We start from the raw sequence: 18,168 nt of genomic DNA, 5'->3' as shown, positions 1-18,168 counted from the left end.
ATGCTTATCTGCCTTTGCATATTCTGTTCCCTCTTCCTGGAATGCCTCCCACCTGCCTTGCTTTAGGAGATAGGGCTCAGGCCCCACCCCGTGCTCCCCAGTGATGCTTTTCAGACCCCCTCTCTCGCCCTTTGGGGTTCTGACTGCACTCCTTCACCCCTCACTGCGCCCTGGGAAGGCACTGTGCTTCTTGTTGACACTTCTGTCCCCTCCACCACACTGGGGGAACTCTAAGATGCTCATCTCTTCGTCCTAGAGCCAACTCAGGGCCTGGCATAGAGTGGGTGCTAAGAAAATGCGGTTGAGATGAATGATGTAATCAATGAGTGGATAAATGTTCAGGCAGCGGGGCATAGAAGCACTTGCTAGGTACCCACAACACATTGATTGAAACGTTGTCAAGACAGGAACCCTTCTCTCCTCAAGGACCTTGCACTGTTGGAAGGGAGATAGACATGATGCAGGTCAAAGGGAAGAGGTGGTGGGGAGTCTGTGGAGAAAGCGGGTGCCTGAGAAATCTTCCTGGGAGGGGCCGGGTACATTTCACTCTGTGTGGTCCAGACACATCACAGGTCTCTGCTTGAATTCTCATGCTCGATCTGAATTTAAATCTCAGAGTGTGGCTGTCATTTTCCTTGCATGCTCTTGGGCACGTTATTTAGTCTTCCCACTCCCCTAGTTTCAGCATGTGTAGAATGGGAATCACACGTGTAGGACCAGTGACTGCTGGGTACAGGGTGGGCGCCCAGCACACAGTCACTCTCCCTCCCACCCACACTCCCTTCAAAGGTCTGCCCCAAGGACACCTTCTCTACACACCTGGCAGGAATTACTCCTCACTCCCATGGGCTGCCACAGTTCTCTCTGTGTAGAGATCTTTGGCACTTGTCAATTTCTGCCTTGTCTTATGACTAGTGGATATAAGCCTTGTCATCTGGATGAGATTTTAGGTTTCTTAGGCTCAGGGACTGCTCATCTTGCCTTTGGAAAAACTGCACACAACTGCAGCGTGGCCCAGATTCCTGCTCTGAAAGTAGTTGTTTCAGGGAGGTTCGTGGTTTTGTGACCCTATAAATGGCAATGAATCCAGTGTCATAGCAAACAAGCAAACAAGAATAAAATGTTATTTTGAGGTTGTTGACTTAAACGGGCTAAAAAAATATTGCATACAGAGGCTTTTGACCTATGCTTTCCTGTAGTGGCAGGATCCTTCCTTGGTCTTTCCCTCACTTCCTTCCTACTCCATCCTTCTTTTCTTCTTTCTTCTCTTCTTCCCTTCTTCTTCTCTCCTCATCCATCCCTTCCTTTCTGTGTTACTCCTCCCTGTTCCATCCTCCCCCTCCTCCCTCCTTTCCTTTCTCTCGCCCTCCCTCCCTCTCTCCCTCCTTCCTCTTTTTCTCTCTCCTGCCCTCCCCTCATCCTTCCTTCCTCTCTCCCTCTCTCCTTTCTCCCTTCCTTCCTCTCTCCCTCCCCCACCCTGTTCTTCCTCACTCTTCCCTCCTCTCTCTCTCCCTCTTTCCAGAAAGACTCTAAGCACTGGGACCCCAGTCAATGGATGAATGGTCGTGCCATTTCCCAAGACTGGGAAGACAGGAGGAGGAGTAAGGGTGGGGATGCAGAACCAGGATTCCTCTTGTGGACGTGGTACAGCTGAGATGTCCATTAGACACCAGGTAGAGCTGGAGCAAATGAGGCAGTGTAGGAGAGCACATAGTAGGTGTTCAGTAAAGGGGGTGGCTGTTTAGACGCTCAGCAAGTTACCCCATAATAACATAACTATTCAAGTGAGCTATGTGGATGATGGAAGTGGTGCTGACCCTGGAAGTCTTGGCTTGATGTCTCGGCTCTGTTACCTTCGCCTTTCTGAGTCCCGGTTTCCTCATCAGTAAAATAAGAATACTGGCCACCTCTCAGGGAGGAGCTGGGAGAGGTCGAGTGAAAGCTGTGTGCAAAGCACTGTCTATCCCTGTGAATGAGCTGCAGTTTATCAAAGAAGCAAGAGCCTAATTATCCCCAAAGTACCCCAGGAGGTCATAATGCCAAGGGAAGTACCTTCAGCCCCAGCAGGGACTGAGGATTTCCCTGGAATCCTAGCTGGAAAAACAGGTTTGACTTAGCTCTGCCCTGGCTTCTGTGATGGTCTTAGAAGTCTGGGGCTCTGAGAAAGAGCCACCCTGTGGAATTCTGGGCACTGAGGTTTTCCAGAGAAAGTTTTTGGGCCTTGGTACGGGCTGTGAGGCATTTCTCTGAGCAGGAAAACATTCTGTCCCACCTACTGGGTGTGAGAAAGTGAAGACTTTCTTTGGAACAAAAAATATTGACTAATTTTTTAAAATGAGTGGAAATGATGGATTATTCATCCAGATCCTCTGTTTGCTAAGTAAAGAGATTGATTTCTTCTGGAAGAAGTGGCAGCAGCTGGGATATCTCATGCTAGTCCCGTGTGTCCAGTGACGTGAAAACCTAATGAATAGCCATTTCTTCCTGTTAATTACCAGGGTCCTGTTTCTGTTCTGTTTCTGGTCTCTTAAAAGACCGCAGTGGTGAAGGTAGTCCTTTTCCTTGTTTCTGGCCTGTCTCAAGCCCAGAGAAGTGTTATTAACACAAAATCATGGCAATGACGACAGTACGACTAATAGCCACAGTTATTGAGTGCGTTTGGAATGCTGGTACATGAGAAGCATTGTCCCAGTTGTTTGTCACAGTGAGGCTTTCTTTGTGCGTGTGAATAATCACTCCCAAATCTACTTTCATGAGATCAGATTTTTACAAAGTGCTTTTTACTTAAAATGAGGCACGTCCACGTATACGACACATTCCATCTCTGTCCAGTGCACCATCCTTGGAAAAGGGCTGCTCAGAGCACTGTGTTCCTTATCCCTAAGGGGCTGCAAGTAAAGGGGCAGACGTGAGCTGCTTTTGTAAGATCTGCCCAGGACAGGTGGCTGTACAGGCTGTAGAGATAAAGATTGGGACACAGTGATGGGTTTTAGAAACAGGCGGTCCAATGTGTGAGAAAGTGAAGGTTGCTAAAAGAAATGGTTCCAAGTGCACGTGTGAAGAGAGGTGGGCTGCCATGCAGAAGAGTGGCGGAGAGCAGAAAAGGAGGGAGAGGGGAAGGAGGAAGGCTGCAGGACACGAGGATGCAACCGCCCCTGCACCCAGGGGAGCCCACAGCCTAGGAGTGCAGCCAGGACTCACAGAAACCACTGGAGGATGACTGACAGGATTGCAAAACCTGGTGTGCAGTCCTGTGGCAGCGTCTGGTGTGGCCAAGGAGGGAGTGGTCAGGGTGGGCCACCGTGGTATTCCAGCCCACCCTGCTGACTTCGGGGCAGATGCAGCAAGTTCATGAACATGGGTCTGGGCTTCACCTTGTTTCCCTCCTCAGAATGCACGCTCATCTCAGTTTGATCACCTTACTCCTCTGCAGACACGGCCTCTCCAGATACTCCTCATTTCCTTGGGCTTCTGTCCCTGCTCTGGGTGTAGTGAGCCCATGTCAGTGTGCCTAGCAATTCTCCTCCTTTCTTTAAAACAATAGTTTTCTTGAGATGTAGTCCACATCGTCTACAGTTCACCCATTTAAGGTGCACAAGCCGATGGTTTGTAGGATATTCGCAGAGATGTGCAAACATCACCACAGTCAATTTTTAGAACATTTTCTCATCTCAAAAAGAAACACTGTGGGGCTTCCCTGGTGGCGCAGTGGTTGAGGGTCCGCCTGCCGATGCAGGGGACACGGGTTCGTGCCCCGGTCCGGGAGGATCCCACATGCCGTGGAGCGGCTGGGCCCGTGAGCCATGGCCGCTGAGCCTGCGCATCCGGAGCCTGTGCTCCGCAACGGGAGAGGCCACAACAGTGAGAGGCCCGCGTACCGCAAAAAAAAAAAAAAAAAGAAACACTGTGCCCTTTAGCTATCATCCCCCAGACCCTCCCCAGGAATAGACAACCATGGATCTACTTTATGTCTCTAAACTCGCCTGGTCTGCACATTTTTATAAATGGAATCACATAATATGTCATCTTGGCGCTGGCTTCATTCACTGAGCATAACGTTTTCAGTCTCCCAGCGGTTCTTGGGGTGGGTGTTATCACCCTCATTTTCTAGACCAGGAAGCTGAAAGGGCATCAGGAGGAGGGTTGAGCCCCTGTCACCAGAAATATTCGGAGAGAGTGAGAAAGAGAAGAGAGATAAGTTCCTGGCTTCGGGACAGAGGGTGTGATATTAGCAGGTGACAGAGAAGGCAAAACCTCTAACTTCCATTTGGTTTCTGTCCTCTTCATCGAGCAGAGGGACCTTTGGAACTTGCAGGGAACAACAGAGAAGGTGGCCAAGCCCACTGCATGGGGACAACTTTTGTGACGTCGGGGCAGAAACTTTGGTCTGGTTTTGTTCAGCAGTCTGGACCGAGCTCCCATTCTGTGCCAGGTGCTGGCTGAGCCCTGGGGACAGCAGGATGCTTAGGTTTGGCCCTGCGTGGAGGGCTGCAGGAGGGGGCAAAGACGGTGCAGACAATGAGGGGCAGCAGAGCACGATGGCTAAGAGCTCCCCACCAAACCCCACCCCAACCCATGTAGCCTCACTTTTCTGCCCCGGTTTCCTCATCTGTAAAATGGGGAGGATGATACCCCCCAACCATCACATAGGGTTGTATGAGAATCAGTGAGTTTGTACATATAAAATGCTTAGAGAAACCTGTGGCATTTAGTAAGAGAAATACATTATTATTATTCACTAAATGATTCAGTGTTATGATGTGCAGGGGATGGGTGGGTAGGCAGAAGGGTAGCCTGGGGCAAGGGTTTGGGGGTTTAGGGAGAGGTCCCAGAGGAGGACCTTCTGCTTTTGCTGGAGTCTGGAAGTGAGTTCAGAGATGTCAGCAAGATCTGAGTTAGCTGGAACCCTATCTGCAGGCTTCAGATCTTGGTTTTGTCCAGTGGGTAGTGGGGAGCCATTGAAGGTTTTGCACAAAGGGAATGATGTGATCATACTTGTATTTCAGAATGATCACTCCATCTGCAGGGTGGGACCTGGTTTTCAGAGGAGTAAAACAGGAGGCTGAGAGGTCAGTTAGGAATTAAGTGGACTTAGGGAGAATATGTAGGGTCTCAAGAAGCTACCCTGAATTTTAAAGATGATAAAAAATACACAGAAGATAGAGAACTGAGCATAACAGCAACACCCCAGCAAAATTCTGGAGCAGATCAAGATGCAGGGAGTTTTGAGCAATTCCCTCAGGAAAGGGAGCCGTGATCCAGCCTGGGGTCACCGTGAGAGAGTCTTGCCTAACTGCATGCATTATCATGCATGTTTGGGGTTTGGGGATGGGATTTCTGCTCTAGTAGAAAATGTAAACCTGATGTCAGGATTTCAGCCTCATGATGTAGCTGCCCAAAAAGCCGATGTTGGTCGGGCATTGATGGAAAGGAGGTCAGGCTGCACGTGGAGTGTCACGTCCCCCTTTGAGCATCACGTGGGTGCCTGCAGGAGGGCGGCCCCAGGAGGAGCGAAAGGATGTCCAGTTCAGGAGAGAGAGGATGTGGAGATGTGGGGTGGAAAATGCTGCAGGCCCACCCCCTTCAGCTCCAGGTCAGCAAACGAGAGTCCCTTCTTCAGGGAAGCCTTTCCCGATGCCTTCAGACCAGGTGTGGCTTCCGGGTTGTATGTTCTCATAACACCCTGTTTTCTTCCTAGCACTTCTCAAGCAGGAGATTGTGTCATTCAGTTTGTTTGTTGATCTGACCAGATGGTGAGCTCTTGAAGGCAAAGACCCTGTCTGAATGTAATTACCATTATAACCTGAGCTCCTGGCACTGTGCCTAACATGTAACAAGTTGATATTTACTGAATCATCAAATGGGTGAATGCATGGATGAATGGATGAAGGAATGAGTGAACCATGGCAGAATCTCCAGGGAAGGGGATGGCAGTTCTGGGAGGCTGACTGCAGTGCACTGTGGGGAAGAGCACTGTAATCTAAGCACCAGCTGGTGATGGAAGGGTGAGCCTCCCAGCCCTGGGCATGTCCAGGTGGAGACCAGATGGCCGCTGGTCATGATGCACTGGGAAGCATCCTTGCATGAGATGGGAGATGTAAACTAACTTTGTGGAAGCTTCCACCTCTAAGAGCTTATGGTTCAAGATTCTAGACTCCTAGAAGGGATCTGGGAGCCTAACACAGAGGAGGAGTCTCCCCTCTGCCAACACTAGACATTTTAGGATTATTCTCAAGGAATGTGGCTGGGGAACTGTCTAATTGGTTCTAATTCATTAAGTGTTTCTTTGTGGTTGAGTGATGATGATGATGATAACATCCCGTTTATAGAATTTTCTATTTGTGGGGCACTGTTCTAGGTGCTTTTCATGTTATGACTCATTTAATCTCCTCTACATCCCTAGGAGATAGTCAATCTTATTACCCACATTTTACAGATGAGGAAACTGAGGCACAGAGAAGTTAAGTAATTGCTCAAGGTCATCAACTATAATAAGTGGTAGAAAAAGGATTTGAAGCCAGGCAGTCAGTACCTACCTCTATACTCTGTGTACTGTGTTTTTATAGCATAATTGATTTTTATCAATATGCAAGGTGGTATTATAAAACCAAGTTTATCAATTGTGTGATTCAATTCTTCTGTTTCTGTGTCATATCTTATGTCTACTAGATCTGTCTAGTTCTGAAATCTTCTACTCTTTTTTTTTTAAAGTAGCAGTTAAATATACAAAACAAAAATGATTTTATATGGGCTATTTGATTATTATATCTTCCTCATACATTATGTTTTCTTTTTCATGTGTAGTGATAAGGGTGGAAGGATTCTTTATCCTATTTATTACATTGAACCCTAAATCCCAAGTGGTCTGATATTAATATTGCTGTTCCTTCTTTCTATTCGTTTGCATTGCTACTTCCTCTTTGCCCACCCCTCTATTTTCCACTATTATCACTTAGTTAAAAATGTGTTTCGTAAAAAGAACATATAGCTAGGTTTTGTTTTTAATTCAATATTCCCATCCCTTAATTAATGCGAGACTTAGATCATTCTAATTGTAATGATTTATATCCCAGACTTTATTATTTCTATTTTTCTTTATGTTGATTATAATGATTTATTTTACATTTTGTTGCCTCATGTGCCTTTTCCACGTTTGCTTTTTGGAGCACTTTGAACATTTTATTGTGTTTTTCTATTCCATTAATGGCTAGATTCCCTTTTCTCATTCTCATAACCAGATACATATTACTCCATTCTTACCTGAAAACAAAATACGCAACATTTCCCCCAGCAAGACACATTGCTTCCCACTCCAAGATCCTCCCACCCACTCTCTATTCCAGTGAGACAAGACCTTTAGAGTATACATTTGTTTCCCTCTTTTCCCCTAGTACCCATCTTTTTACCATGAGAACTTTGAAAGGTTTTTCATCTCTGCTCCCTACTCAGTCATCCCCAATTTTATTCTGTATCACAAGTCCTTATACAGCATGTAAACGACACATTTCCAGACAGTTTATCTTCATCCATTCGGATTTAACCTCTCTTATCTTGCTTTCTTTTCTATTAATCTGTTTATCTACTGGACTATTCACCCATTCACTCATTCATCCATCCATCATCCATCATCCTTCCATCTATCCATCCATCCATCATACATTCATTTACACCCTCCCTCCCTTCCTTCTCTCCTTCCTTCCCTTATATGTCCATCTACCTCTTCATTCTGTTGCAAAGTTTGTTGCTCACTATCGTTGCCTCTCCTCTTCGTCTTCTCTCATTGAGAGGACTCTCTCCTAATTCACTGGTTGTTTGGTTAAAGCCCTTTTTCAGGTGAGTTATGTGGATGATATTTTTCTCCCCGTCCTTTTTTGTCTGTTCAACTGTCACCTTCTCAGAGGATCCTTTTCTGACCACCACCGTCAACCTCAGTCCTCTTCCCTGCTTTACTTTCCTTCATGCACTTAGCACTTCCTGACATTTCTTCTATGTTTATTATTTATTTGTTTATTTTTCTGCTTCCCCACTCCATGTTAAACTCATCAAGGACAGGTACTTTATTTTACTGGCATTTTAATATCCCAAGTACCTGGATCATAGTTGAACAACAAATAGTTGTCAAACAATTATATTTGGCATACCTTCAAATATCTTTCTGTCTTTTGCCCTGACAAGTGGGTACCATCTTGGCTGGGAATAGGGTTCTTGAGATGCAGTCCTTTCCTTGCAGTGGACTCTAGCTACTCTTCCACTGGCTTCTGGTTTCCCACGATGCAGATGAGAAGTCTGGTGCCAGCTCATCGCTCTATGTTTTGTGTACTCCACAATTTATGCAACACTATATGTGTGTATTTTTGTTTCTCCAGCAATCTTACTTGTTGACCTTTGAGCCCCTGGCAAAATGCCTCATGCACAGTATGAGTCCCTAAAATATTTGTTGTACAAATAAATGGATGGAAGGATGGATGAAGGAAGGAAGGGCTTTAAGAGCGTGAGAAGGCACGTGATGTGTTTGTTACAACTCTTGAAATGTCAGTGGCAAAGATCAGTGGTTCTCAAGGTGGGGTCCCAGATCACCAGCATCACCCCACCTGTGAACCTGTTAGAGATGCAAATTTGGGGGCCCCACCCCAGATCTATTGAATCAGAAACTCTGGGGGTGCGGCCCAGCACTCTGTGTTTTAACAAGCCCTCCAGGTGATTCTCTTGCAGTTTGTGAGCCACTGCTGTGGCCCAATCTCATTTTATAGATGGGAAAACCGAGGCCGGGAGCATGGAAGTGACCTGTCTGAACTCCCGTGTTCCATTGTTGGCACAGCCAGGTTCCCAGAGTTACAGCCTGTGCCCTTGCCACCCAACCAGGCTGCCTCACCTCATCTTGCTATTTCTCTTTGTAATCAAAACGAACCATGCATTTATCAAAGCATTTCAAAGCCCTGGGATTGATTCTCCACTCTTACAAAGTTTCTGATTTCACTGGGGCATTTCCAGGATTTAAGAAAATGTGACTTAGAGTTGTTTCTATAATGCTTTGAGCAATGGAAAGGAGCCAGGCGATTGCATTACTCTTCACTGGAGGCTTCTTAGGCCAGAGCTGTAATATTATAGCTCCCTGTTATGGCTCATGCCCTTCTCTCTTCTCTTGCCATAATTCATGTCAAATACGATCCAGTTTCCTCTGTTCGTGGGAGAGAATGTATGAATGGTGGTTAATGTTGGCCCAGAAGGGGGATTAGGGACTGTGACATTGATGAAGTCCCCACCATCATTGTGGTTTTCTTGCTATTTTTTTTCATTTGGTTACGAGTTTCTTTTTAATGTATTTTGCATATTCCTTCCCAGTCTTATTCATATGCATATTACTTGTTTGTTTAATTTGTTGTCAATTATGCTGGATGTACCATCAGAGAACTTGCCTTTCTTCACTTCACGAGCACAGCCCTTTTCATGCCACTGCTCTAGATCCCTCCCTATCATTTTGAAAAAATAAACTTTCTATTTTACAGATGAATTGCAAAGATAGGACAGAAAGTTCCTGTATGCCTTATGCCCCTTACTTTTATTATTTAGAGCAGGAATTTAGGATCAGAGAACTGAGACTTTTGAGCAGAACAGTAACACTCTTAGATGGATCATTTTGGGGGGAAAACTTCTAGAGGACTTGTGTTGTTTTGGCCAAACTTTGTTGAATGTACGTCCCTTATCAGACCCTGGAATATGCATGAGGTCGGTCCAGTGATTAAACAAGACATAATATTGTCTTCTACTTTCAGCTTGTGAGGCCAATAGTAGAATTTGCTTTATATATATTTAAAACTTTTAAAATTGTGATAAAATAGACATAACGTACAATTTACCAACTTAATCATTTAAGTGTACAGTTCAGTGGTGTTAAGTACATTCATATTGTGAATTCATTACAATGGTAATGTCCAACACTCTTTCATCTTGTAAAACTAGAAGTCTGTATCATTAAATAACTCCCCATTTCCCCCTCACCCCAGCCCCTGGTAGCCACCATGTTGCTTTTTCCCCCTATGAATTGAGCTATTCTAAGGCATCTTCTAGGAGCACAGTCACGCAGCATCTGTCCTTCTGTGACTGCCTTGTTTCACTTGGCATAATGTCCTCAAGGTTCATCCACGGTGTAGCAGGGGTCGGAATGCCTTTCCTTTTTAAAACGGAATCATATTCCATTGCACAGATATGCCACACTTTTTTTTTAAAAAAAACAGGGCAATTAAAAAATAAATTTATTTATTTATTAAATATTTATTTATTTATTTTTGGCTGCATTGGGTCTTCGTTGCTGCGCGTGGGCTTTCTCTAGTTGCGGCGAGCAGGGGCTACCCTGTGTTGCAGTGCGCGGGCTTCTCATTGCGGTGGCTTCTGTTGTTGCAGAGCATGGGCTCTAGGTGTGCGGGCTTCAGTAGTTGTGGCACAAGGGCTCAGTAGTTGTGGCTCACGAACTTTGTTGCTCCGCGGCATGTGGGATCTTCCCTGACCAGGGCTTGAACCTCGTCCCCTGCGTTGGCAGGCGGATTCTCAACCACTGCACCACCAGGGAAGTCGCTGCCATGCTTTATCTGTTCATCCATTGATGGACACTTGGGTTGCTTTCACCTTTAGGCTATTGTGAATAATGCTGCCATGAACATGGGTGTACATGCTTTTGTACCTGCTTTTGATCCTCTTGGGTATATTGCTGGACCATGTGGAGTTACTGTTTTTAAATTTTTGAGAAACTGCCGTACTGTTTTCCATAGCGGCTACACCATTTTACATTCCATCAACAGTGTATAAGGGTTCCAATTTCTCCACATCTTTGCCAGCACTTGTTATTATTTTACTTCTCTCCCCACGCCTTCTCTCCCTCCCTCCCTCTCTCCCTCCCTTCCTTCCTTCCTTTCCCGCCTCCCCTCGCTCCCCTCCCCCTCTCCTTCCCCCCTCCCCCCACCCCTTTTCTTTCTCTTTTTTGGGTAGCAGCCATGCTAATGCACGTGAAGTGGTATTTCTTTTCTTTTTTTTTGGCCATGGCACACAGTATGTGGGATCTTAGTTCCCTGACCAGGGATCGAACCGCACCCCCTGCAGTGGAAGCATGGAGTCTTAACCACTGGACCACCGGGGAAGTCCCTGAGGTGGTATTTCATAGTGATTTTCATTTCCCTAATGATTAGTGATGTTGAGCATCTTTTCATGTATTAATTATCCATTTACATATGTTCTTTGGAGAAATGTCTGTTCAAATCCTTTGTTTATTTTTTATTTTTTTTAAATTAATGGTTAAATTGTCGTTCTGTATAGAGTCTGGACCCTCACACCTTATCACATATACGATTTGTGAACATTTTCTCCATTCTGTGGGTTGATAGTGTCCTCTGATGCATAATTTCTTTTCATTTTGATGTAGCCCAAGTTACCTATTTCTTACTTTTGTGGCTTGTGCTTTTGGTGTCATATCCAATAAGTCACTGCCAAATCCAACATTATAAAGCTTTCCCCCTATGTTTTCGTCTAAGATTTTTATAGATTTAGGTTTTACATTTAAGTCTTTGATTCATTTTGAGGTAATTTTTGATATACTGTAAGGTAAGCATCCAGCTTCATTCTTCTGCATGTGGATACCCAGTTTCCTAGCACTAGTTGTTGAAACAAATGTACTTTTCCCATCGAATTGTCTTGGCACTCTTGTCAAAAATCATTTGACCATTTATGTGAAGGTTTAATATAATTTATTTTGAAATGATATTAGTGCATATTAACACTTATATATGTGTATTTCTACCCTTCCCCCTCCCCCAATTTAGGTAGTATCACGTTGTTTGCAGTCATTACCGTCATCCTGGGATGCCTTAAAATTGGGTACTTCGTTGGATTTTCTGAATGTTTATCAGCCACAGAAGGAGTTTTCCCTGTTACCCATGCGGTACATACTCTGTTGCAGGTAAACCACACGACACTTGTTGCTTGTTCCTTGTTGCCTGGATTCCTGTTAAGTGTATCCCAGGGTATATAAAACAGTCCTTTGGCTGCCTGCACTGTAAAGTGGGACTGTGTCCTCTTGGCCATTTTTGTGGGAATCTTAAGTGGCAGAACTTACACTGATGAAGAATCAGGAAACTCGGCCAAGTCAGAGTCCACCAGAAAAGGCTCTGGGGAATTTTAATTAACAGTTTTATTGCGATATAATTCACATACTATACAATTCACTGATTTAAAGTGTACATTTCAGTGGTTTAGTATATTCATAGGGTTGTGCTACCATTACCACAGTCCATTTTAGAGCATTTTCATCACCACCAAAAGAAACTTTGTGCCATTACAGTCCCTCCTCTGAGTCACTGAGACCTTTTCTTTGTTCATTTGTTGTTTGCTTACTTGTGGATTAAGTTCTTTAGAAATGAATGAGAGGGTCATTCTCAGCCTTGGTCAACTTGGTGTGGGTAAGAAGTAAGGATTTGATATATAATTTAAACCTATAGCTTAGAATCAGAAAAATCTCATGTTTGAAAAAAACCTTAGACGGATCTCCAGTGTAGCTTCCATCCTTGGCAGAATCCCTGGAAATGGCTATCAGAGTTGAGATAACAGTAAAAGTAATAAGTAGTATGTCTATAGGACTTTTGCAAAGTACTTTTCATTTTCACTTCGTGTAATGCTTTCAACAACTCCACGAGAACAACTGTCGGATTGTCACACTAAGGAAGGAGAGGGGACAAATGACTTGCCCTAAGTCACAGCCAAGACGCCGTGATTCTTTTTTTTAAATGGAAGTATGGTTGATTTACAACGTTGTGTTAATTTCTGCTGTACCGCAAAGTGATTCAGTTATACATATATATATATATACATTCTTTATATATATATATATATACACACATTCTTTTACAGACATATTGAATACATTCTTTATATATATATACACACACACAATCTTATGCATATATATATATATTACATTGTCCATGGTTCTTCTCCACAGAAGTCACCCAGAAAGACCATGAACTTGGTCCAGGCATACTGTTATTGCTCAAAATATTTCTGCATTCCCGATTTAGGAACATCCTTCAGGACCAATTTCTCACCTGCGAATGCCAAGGATGCCATTTTTAATCTCAGTCTTTTATAAGAAAGTGGTCTCCGCTCTGCACCCAGGTGACTGCCAGTCAGCTCTTGGTGACCTTACGGTGTTTCTTGAGATCAACACACTCTCACAAGTGAAGCTCTGTGAGAGACGAGCCTGACAGCAGTTTGCCTCTGCGGGAGGAACAGGGTGGCAACATCGGTGGAACAGGGTGGCAGCTTCCAGGGAGACTTGTTTGAACGGGTCGCCTTGTGTTTTGAGAGTTGTTGAGGGCTGAATTGTGTCCCCTGCATTCAGATGTTGAGTCCTAACCTCCAGGACCTCACAATGTGACTGTGTGCAGATAGGGTCTTGACGGCGGTAATTAAGGCTAAATAAGGTCATGAGGGTGGGCCCTAATCCAATAGGACTGGCATCTTTATGAGAAGAGGAGGGAAGGACCCAGACACACAGTGTGAGGATGCTGAAGGGAGGTGGCCATCTGCAGGGCAAGGAGAGGGGCCTCAGGAGGAACCAACCTGCCAATACCTTGATCTCGGACTTACGGCTTCTAGAACTATGGGAAAATTAATTTTGGTTGTTTTAAGCCATCCAGTCTGTGGTACTTTGTTCTGGAAATGCCGGTAAAGGAATACAAGAGTTAACTGGTTATTTATTCCAGGGGCGTCCAATCCCATGATGACAGCCTTATAGTGATGCCAGTGACGACATGGAAAGCCTTAGGGGACCAGAAAGAACTTCCTTCCTCCCTCCCTTCCCCCTTCCCTCCTTCCTCCCCCCGCTTCCTCCCTCCTTCCACTCTGCTCTCTCTCTCTCTCTCCCTCCCTGCCTTCCTTCCACACGGGGCAAAACCCTGTGTTCAGTACTGTGAGTCCAGGGTTGAAAAGCCGTGGTCTGTGCCCTGTGGAGGTGTCAGAGCGGGAGACAATCACCAAAACAGACTCTGTCCGCACTGTCAGTGCTTTGACATAATCGCCCAGAGCGGGTGCCAGGGAGGGCCTCTCACTGGCTTTGGGGTACGGGGTGGTTGTCAAGGAGAGAGGGGTGTGGTGTGTCAGACACCATTACAAAGGACATGTGGGGCTGTGAAGTCTCTCCACCAGATGGGGGGAAGATGTGTGGCCCGTGCGGGGTGGTGAGCAGGGGTGACGGGCCCGGACTGGAGCCATGGTTTAATGCAGGGCTTATAAGCATGGACTCTGGTCAGACTACCTGGCTTTGGCTCACACCAGCAGTGTGACCTCGGGCAAATGTGTTAACCTCTCTAGGCCTCATGGGTCTCATCTGTAAAAATGCCTCCTTCACGGGGTCGTTGTGAGGATTAAGGTGCTGTGTGTAGAGCACTTTGCAGTGAGCGTTTGGTCAAGGCTGACAGCCACTTAGCAGCTTCGACTTTACCTTGAGGGCAATGGGGAGCCATTGAAGGTTCTGGGCAGAGGAAGGACCTGGACAGAAGTGAGTTTTCAAAAACTGTTACTTGGTGGGTTGGGGATCTCTTTCTTCCTTATTTAAGGCATTTGGTCAGTAGGTCAATTAATCAATCTTCCTATACCTGTTGGACACTTACTACGTGCATTTGCGACATTAGACGATGGGAGAATACAAAACATTACTTTCTAAAACATACTATTTATTTTTAAATTGTGGTAGAGTACACATACCATAACATTTGCCACCTTAGCCATTTTTATGTGTATGGTTCAGCAGTGTTAAGTATATTCACATTGTTGTGCAACCAATCAGCAGAACTCTTTCATCTTGCAAAGGAAGTTCTGTCCTGTTTAAACGCTAACTCCTGATTCCCACCACCCTTAGCCCCTGGCAACTGCCATTCAACTTTCCATGTCTATGAATTTGACTACTTCCTGTCTCTTTGAATCAGACAAGTGGAATCCTACAGGATCTGTCCTTCTGTGACTGGCTTACTTCACTTAGCATAATGTCCTCAAGGTTCATCCATGTCGTAATGTGTCAGAATTTTCTTCCTTGTTAAGGCTGAATACTATTCCGTTGTGTGGATGGACCACGTGTTGTGTGGACACTTGGGTTACTTCCATCTTTTGACCATTGTGAATAATGCTGCTGTGGATATGGGTGTACAAATATCTTTTTGAGACCCTGCTTTCAGTTCTTTTGGATTTGTACCCAGAAGTGGGATTGCTGGGTTGTATGGTAATTAAAAAAATATTTATTTAAAAAATATAGTATAGGGCTTCCCTAGTGGCGCAGTGGTTGAGAGTCCGCCTGCCGATGCAGGGGACACGGGTTCGTGCCCCGGTCCGGGAAGATCCCACATGCCGCGGAGCGGCTGGGCCCGTGAGCCATGGCCGCTGAGCCTGCGTGTCCGGAGCCTGTGCTCCACAACGGGAGAGGCCACAACAGTGAGAGGCCCGCGTACCGCAAAAAAAAAAAAAAAAAAAGAAGTATAACATTACTGAAAAAATTGAAAAAGAGACTAAAAAAGTGTCTGTAAGCCCATTAACTGAAATATTTGTTGCTGTTTTTATGTGTTCCCTCCATTCTTTGTACTCAAGTGTACATTCTTGGCAACGTTCTACATGTAAGGTGCAGAATTTACTGTTTTGAGTGTTTCACTTAAAAAATCATAAACATTTTTTGTGTTGCTATGTAGTCTTCATCAAGGCATCAGATAAGTGGTCCTCTAACTTAGAATTCATAGATAAAAGCTAATTTACTTCAGTGTTTCCCTATTGTTGGGTTGAATGTCCTCTTTACCAGGAGTCACTACCATCTGTTTTTTAAATTGTTAGGTGTTTCGAGAATCATGCCTGAAAGTGTTTTCCAGAGCAGGATAGTAAATCTTAGGTGAAACGATGTGGAAGAGAGAGTATATGTAAGTGTAATTTCTTGTGTGTTGTTTGATTTTCTTTTTTATGACACTCAATTGAAAATGAAGGCTAAATGAGACAAATTTATAAAGTGCCCAGCTGTGTTTGGCACGTAGTAGGTGCTCAACATGTGTTTGTGTCTAAATAAGGCCCCACATGCTTCTAGAGCTCAGAAAGTGCCTGGGACAGAGGAGGTGCTCATTCAATGTCCACAAGTGAATGAGTTGAGAGCAGAGAGATTTTCCTGAAAAGGTACCTGCTCCAGGCACTGTTCTAAGTAGTTGACATGGATTATCCTATTTCACTGCTCACAACACCCTCCAAGGTAGGTTCCACTATCATACCCATTTCATAGATGGGAAAACAAACCTGCCCAAGGCCGAGAGAGCCAGGATTTGCACATGGGTCCGATACGGCCCCCATCCTGAGTTGCTTCTAGTGACTGCGTGGCCAGGGGCCTGGGCAGCGTATATAACAGAGTGAAATAAAAGACCAGCTTGAACTAATTCTGTTCCTCATTTAAAGCACTCAGAATCTGGTTTCCGGCCACTAACGTAGTAACGGTTCAGTGAATATTTCTCGAATGAAGCCTGATAAGGATGACATAAACACGTGAACAGGGGTTATGGTAGGCAGGCTGCCACTCCCCAAGCCCCACCCCACGGCAGACTCGTCACTATTTCCTCCTAAACCTGGAGGCCTCATCTGATTCTCACGGCAGTGCCCCTGCAGCGCTGTTCCCCCCAACACCCCCGGGAATGGCACTGCCACCTGAGATGAGGATAGTGACTTGCCATTTTGGGGCGGGGGAGGTCACTGCACTGACTTTCCCAAAATTTTTCACACCTTTCCCTTAGGTTTTATAGCTTCTCAAGGGTGCACATACAGTGATGGCTTTCCCATTGATGTATCTTTCTTTTCTTCCTTTATTTCCGTTTAGGTGTACTTTCTTTGGGGGCACGCAAAGGATATCATCCAATCTTTCAAAACACTGGAAAGGTAAAAATCATGGGTAATTGCTTATGTGTTGAATTTAATGTTCATTTGAAACAAACAAAACTCATCACTGCCATCTTGATTGGGGATTTTTGGGGGTGGGGTTTGAACTGACTTTATTTTTCTGTAAATGTGAATTTTACAAAGCGCTTTATAATGAACGATCACATCTTCTTGTTTGTTTGTAACGGATTTCACCTCCTGAAACGGCTCTGAGCACACTGCAAGCCCTCGGTTTCCTGGTCACTGGTGGACGTTGTGTCTTCTGAGTTATGATACGGTGTCAGTCGTGGCAAAAAAGCAACAGTCTGGACTCTGCCAACTAGGTTGCTTGGGTTTTAAATGAGACCGAAGCTCCTCTCCATCCTGACAAGCAAAGCCTTCATTTGTGGCCTGGGAAGGGGACCCTCTGCTTTGCCCTCTCTGGGACAGCTCTGGAAGTAGGGTGTTGTGGGTTGGATTTCACTTCTGCTGTCTTAGAAACTTCCCCTTTATGAGCTTCAGTTTTTCTCATCTGTAAAATGGAGATAATAGCATAGCCAACCTCTGGGGACTGGATGAAATAACTGATGTAAAGCTTGTTCCTGGCATAGAACAAGGACTCCGTAAGTGTTGGCTCTATTATTATCTCTGATCACCTCTCCCTCGAGATGATTATGAAGATCAAGGCAGAGAATCTACAGGATAAGAGGGTGAATTACCTAAACGCATGGTATGATTATCATGTAAGAAAGCCTCTGTGCACACATACGGGGGAATCAAGGGATCACTATTTGGTTTCTAGAAAGATCCCTCATCATATAAACTGTCAGTGAGGAACAGAAAAGTCCCCCAGTACCTTTTGAAATGAAATCTGCTATTTAAGAGAGTGACTTATGTAAGACCACTGGTTGGAACTATTTTAACAGACTATTGAATTAGAAGTAACTTTCACCAACCTCATTACGCAAAAAGGATCAGCTTCGACAAGGAGTGAGGCATCTATTGAGCTCCTACTGTGTGCAGAGCCTGCTGCCAGGCACTGGTGGTGATATGCAGAGGTAATGGGCCGAGATATCCAGGCATCTGAGCATCATTCCAGGAATGTGCAGCCTGTGCTCTCCCCTGTGCAGCCCCAAGCAATGGCCTTGGCAGTGATCTTTAACTCCCATCTTAACACGAGAAGCCACGCCTCCTGGCAGAAGGCGCCACTGCTCTGCCTCCAGGGGAGGAGAATGGACAAATGGGGTCCAATGG

The 18,168-nt window shown here is 45.0% G+C and overlaps 2 protein-coding genes across 2 annotated transcripts in view; both read left to right on the top strand.

Annotated features, from left to right (window-relative positions):
* TMEM128 (transmembrane protein 128) overlaps positions 1–11,938 on the top strand; it is a 30,296-nt gene extending 18,358 nt beyond the window's left edge. The window contains exon 5 of the mRNA XM_033427869.2: positions 11,811–11,938. The gene's annotated coding sequence lies outside the window, so the exon portion shown is untranslated. The remainder of the gene's footprint in view (positions 1–11,810) is intronic.
* Positions 1–18,168, top strand: part of OTOP1 (otopetrin 1) — a 43,977-nt gene that overhangs the window by 1,009 nt on the left and 24,800 nt on the right. Inside the window, exons 2-3 of the mRNA XM_004269633.3 lie at positions 11,811–11,947; positions 16,877–16,935. Of these exons, the coding sequence (XP_004269681.3) occupies positions 11,811–11,947; positions 16,877–16,935 (196 nt within the window). The remainder of the gene's footprint in view (positions 1–11,810; positions 11,948–16,876; positions 16,936–18,168) is intronic.

Source organism: Orcinus orca, chromosome 4 (assembly GCF_937001465.1).
Source record: "Orcinus orca chromosome 4, mOrcOrc1.1, whole genome shotgun sequence".
NCBI lineage: Eukaryota > Metazoa > Chordata > Mammalia > Artiodactyla > Delphinidae > Orcinus > Orcinus orca.
Note: the sequence above shows the minus strand (reverse complement) of the source record. Positions and strands in the feature narration are given on the sequence as shown.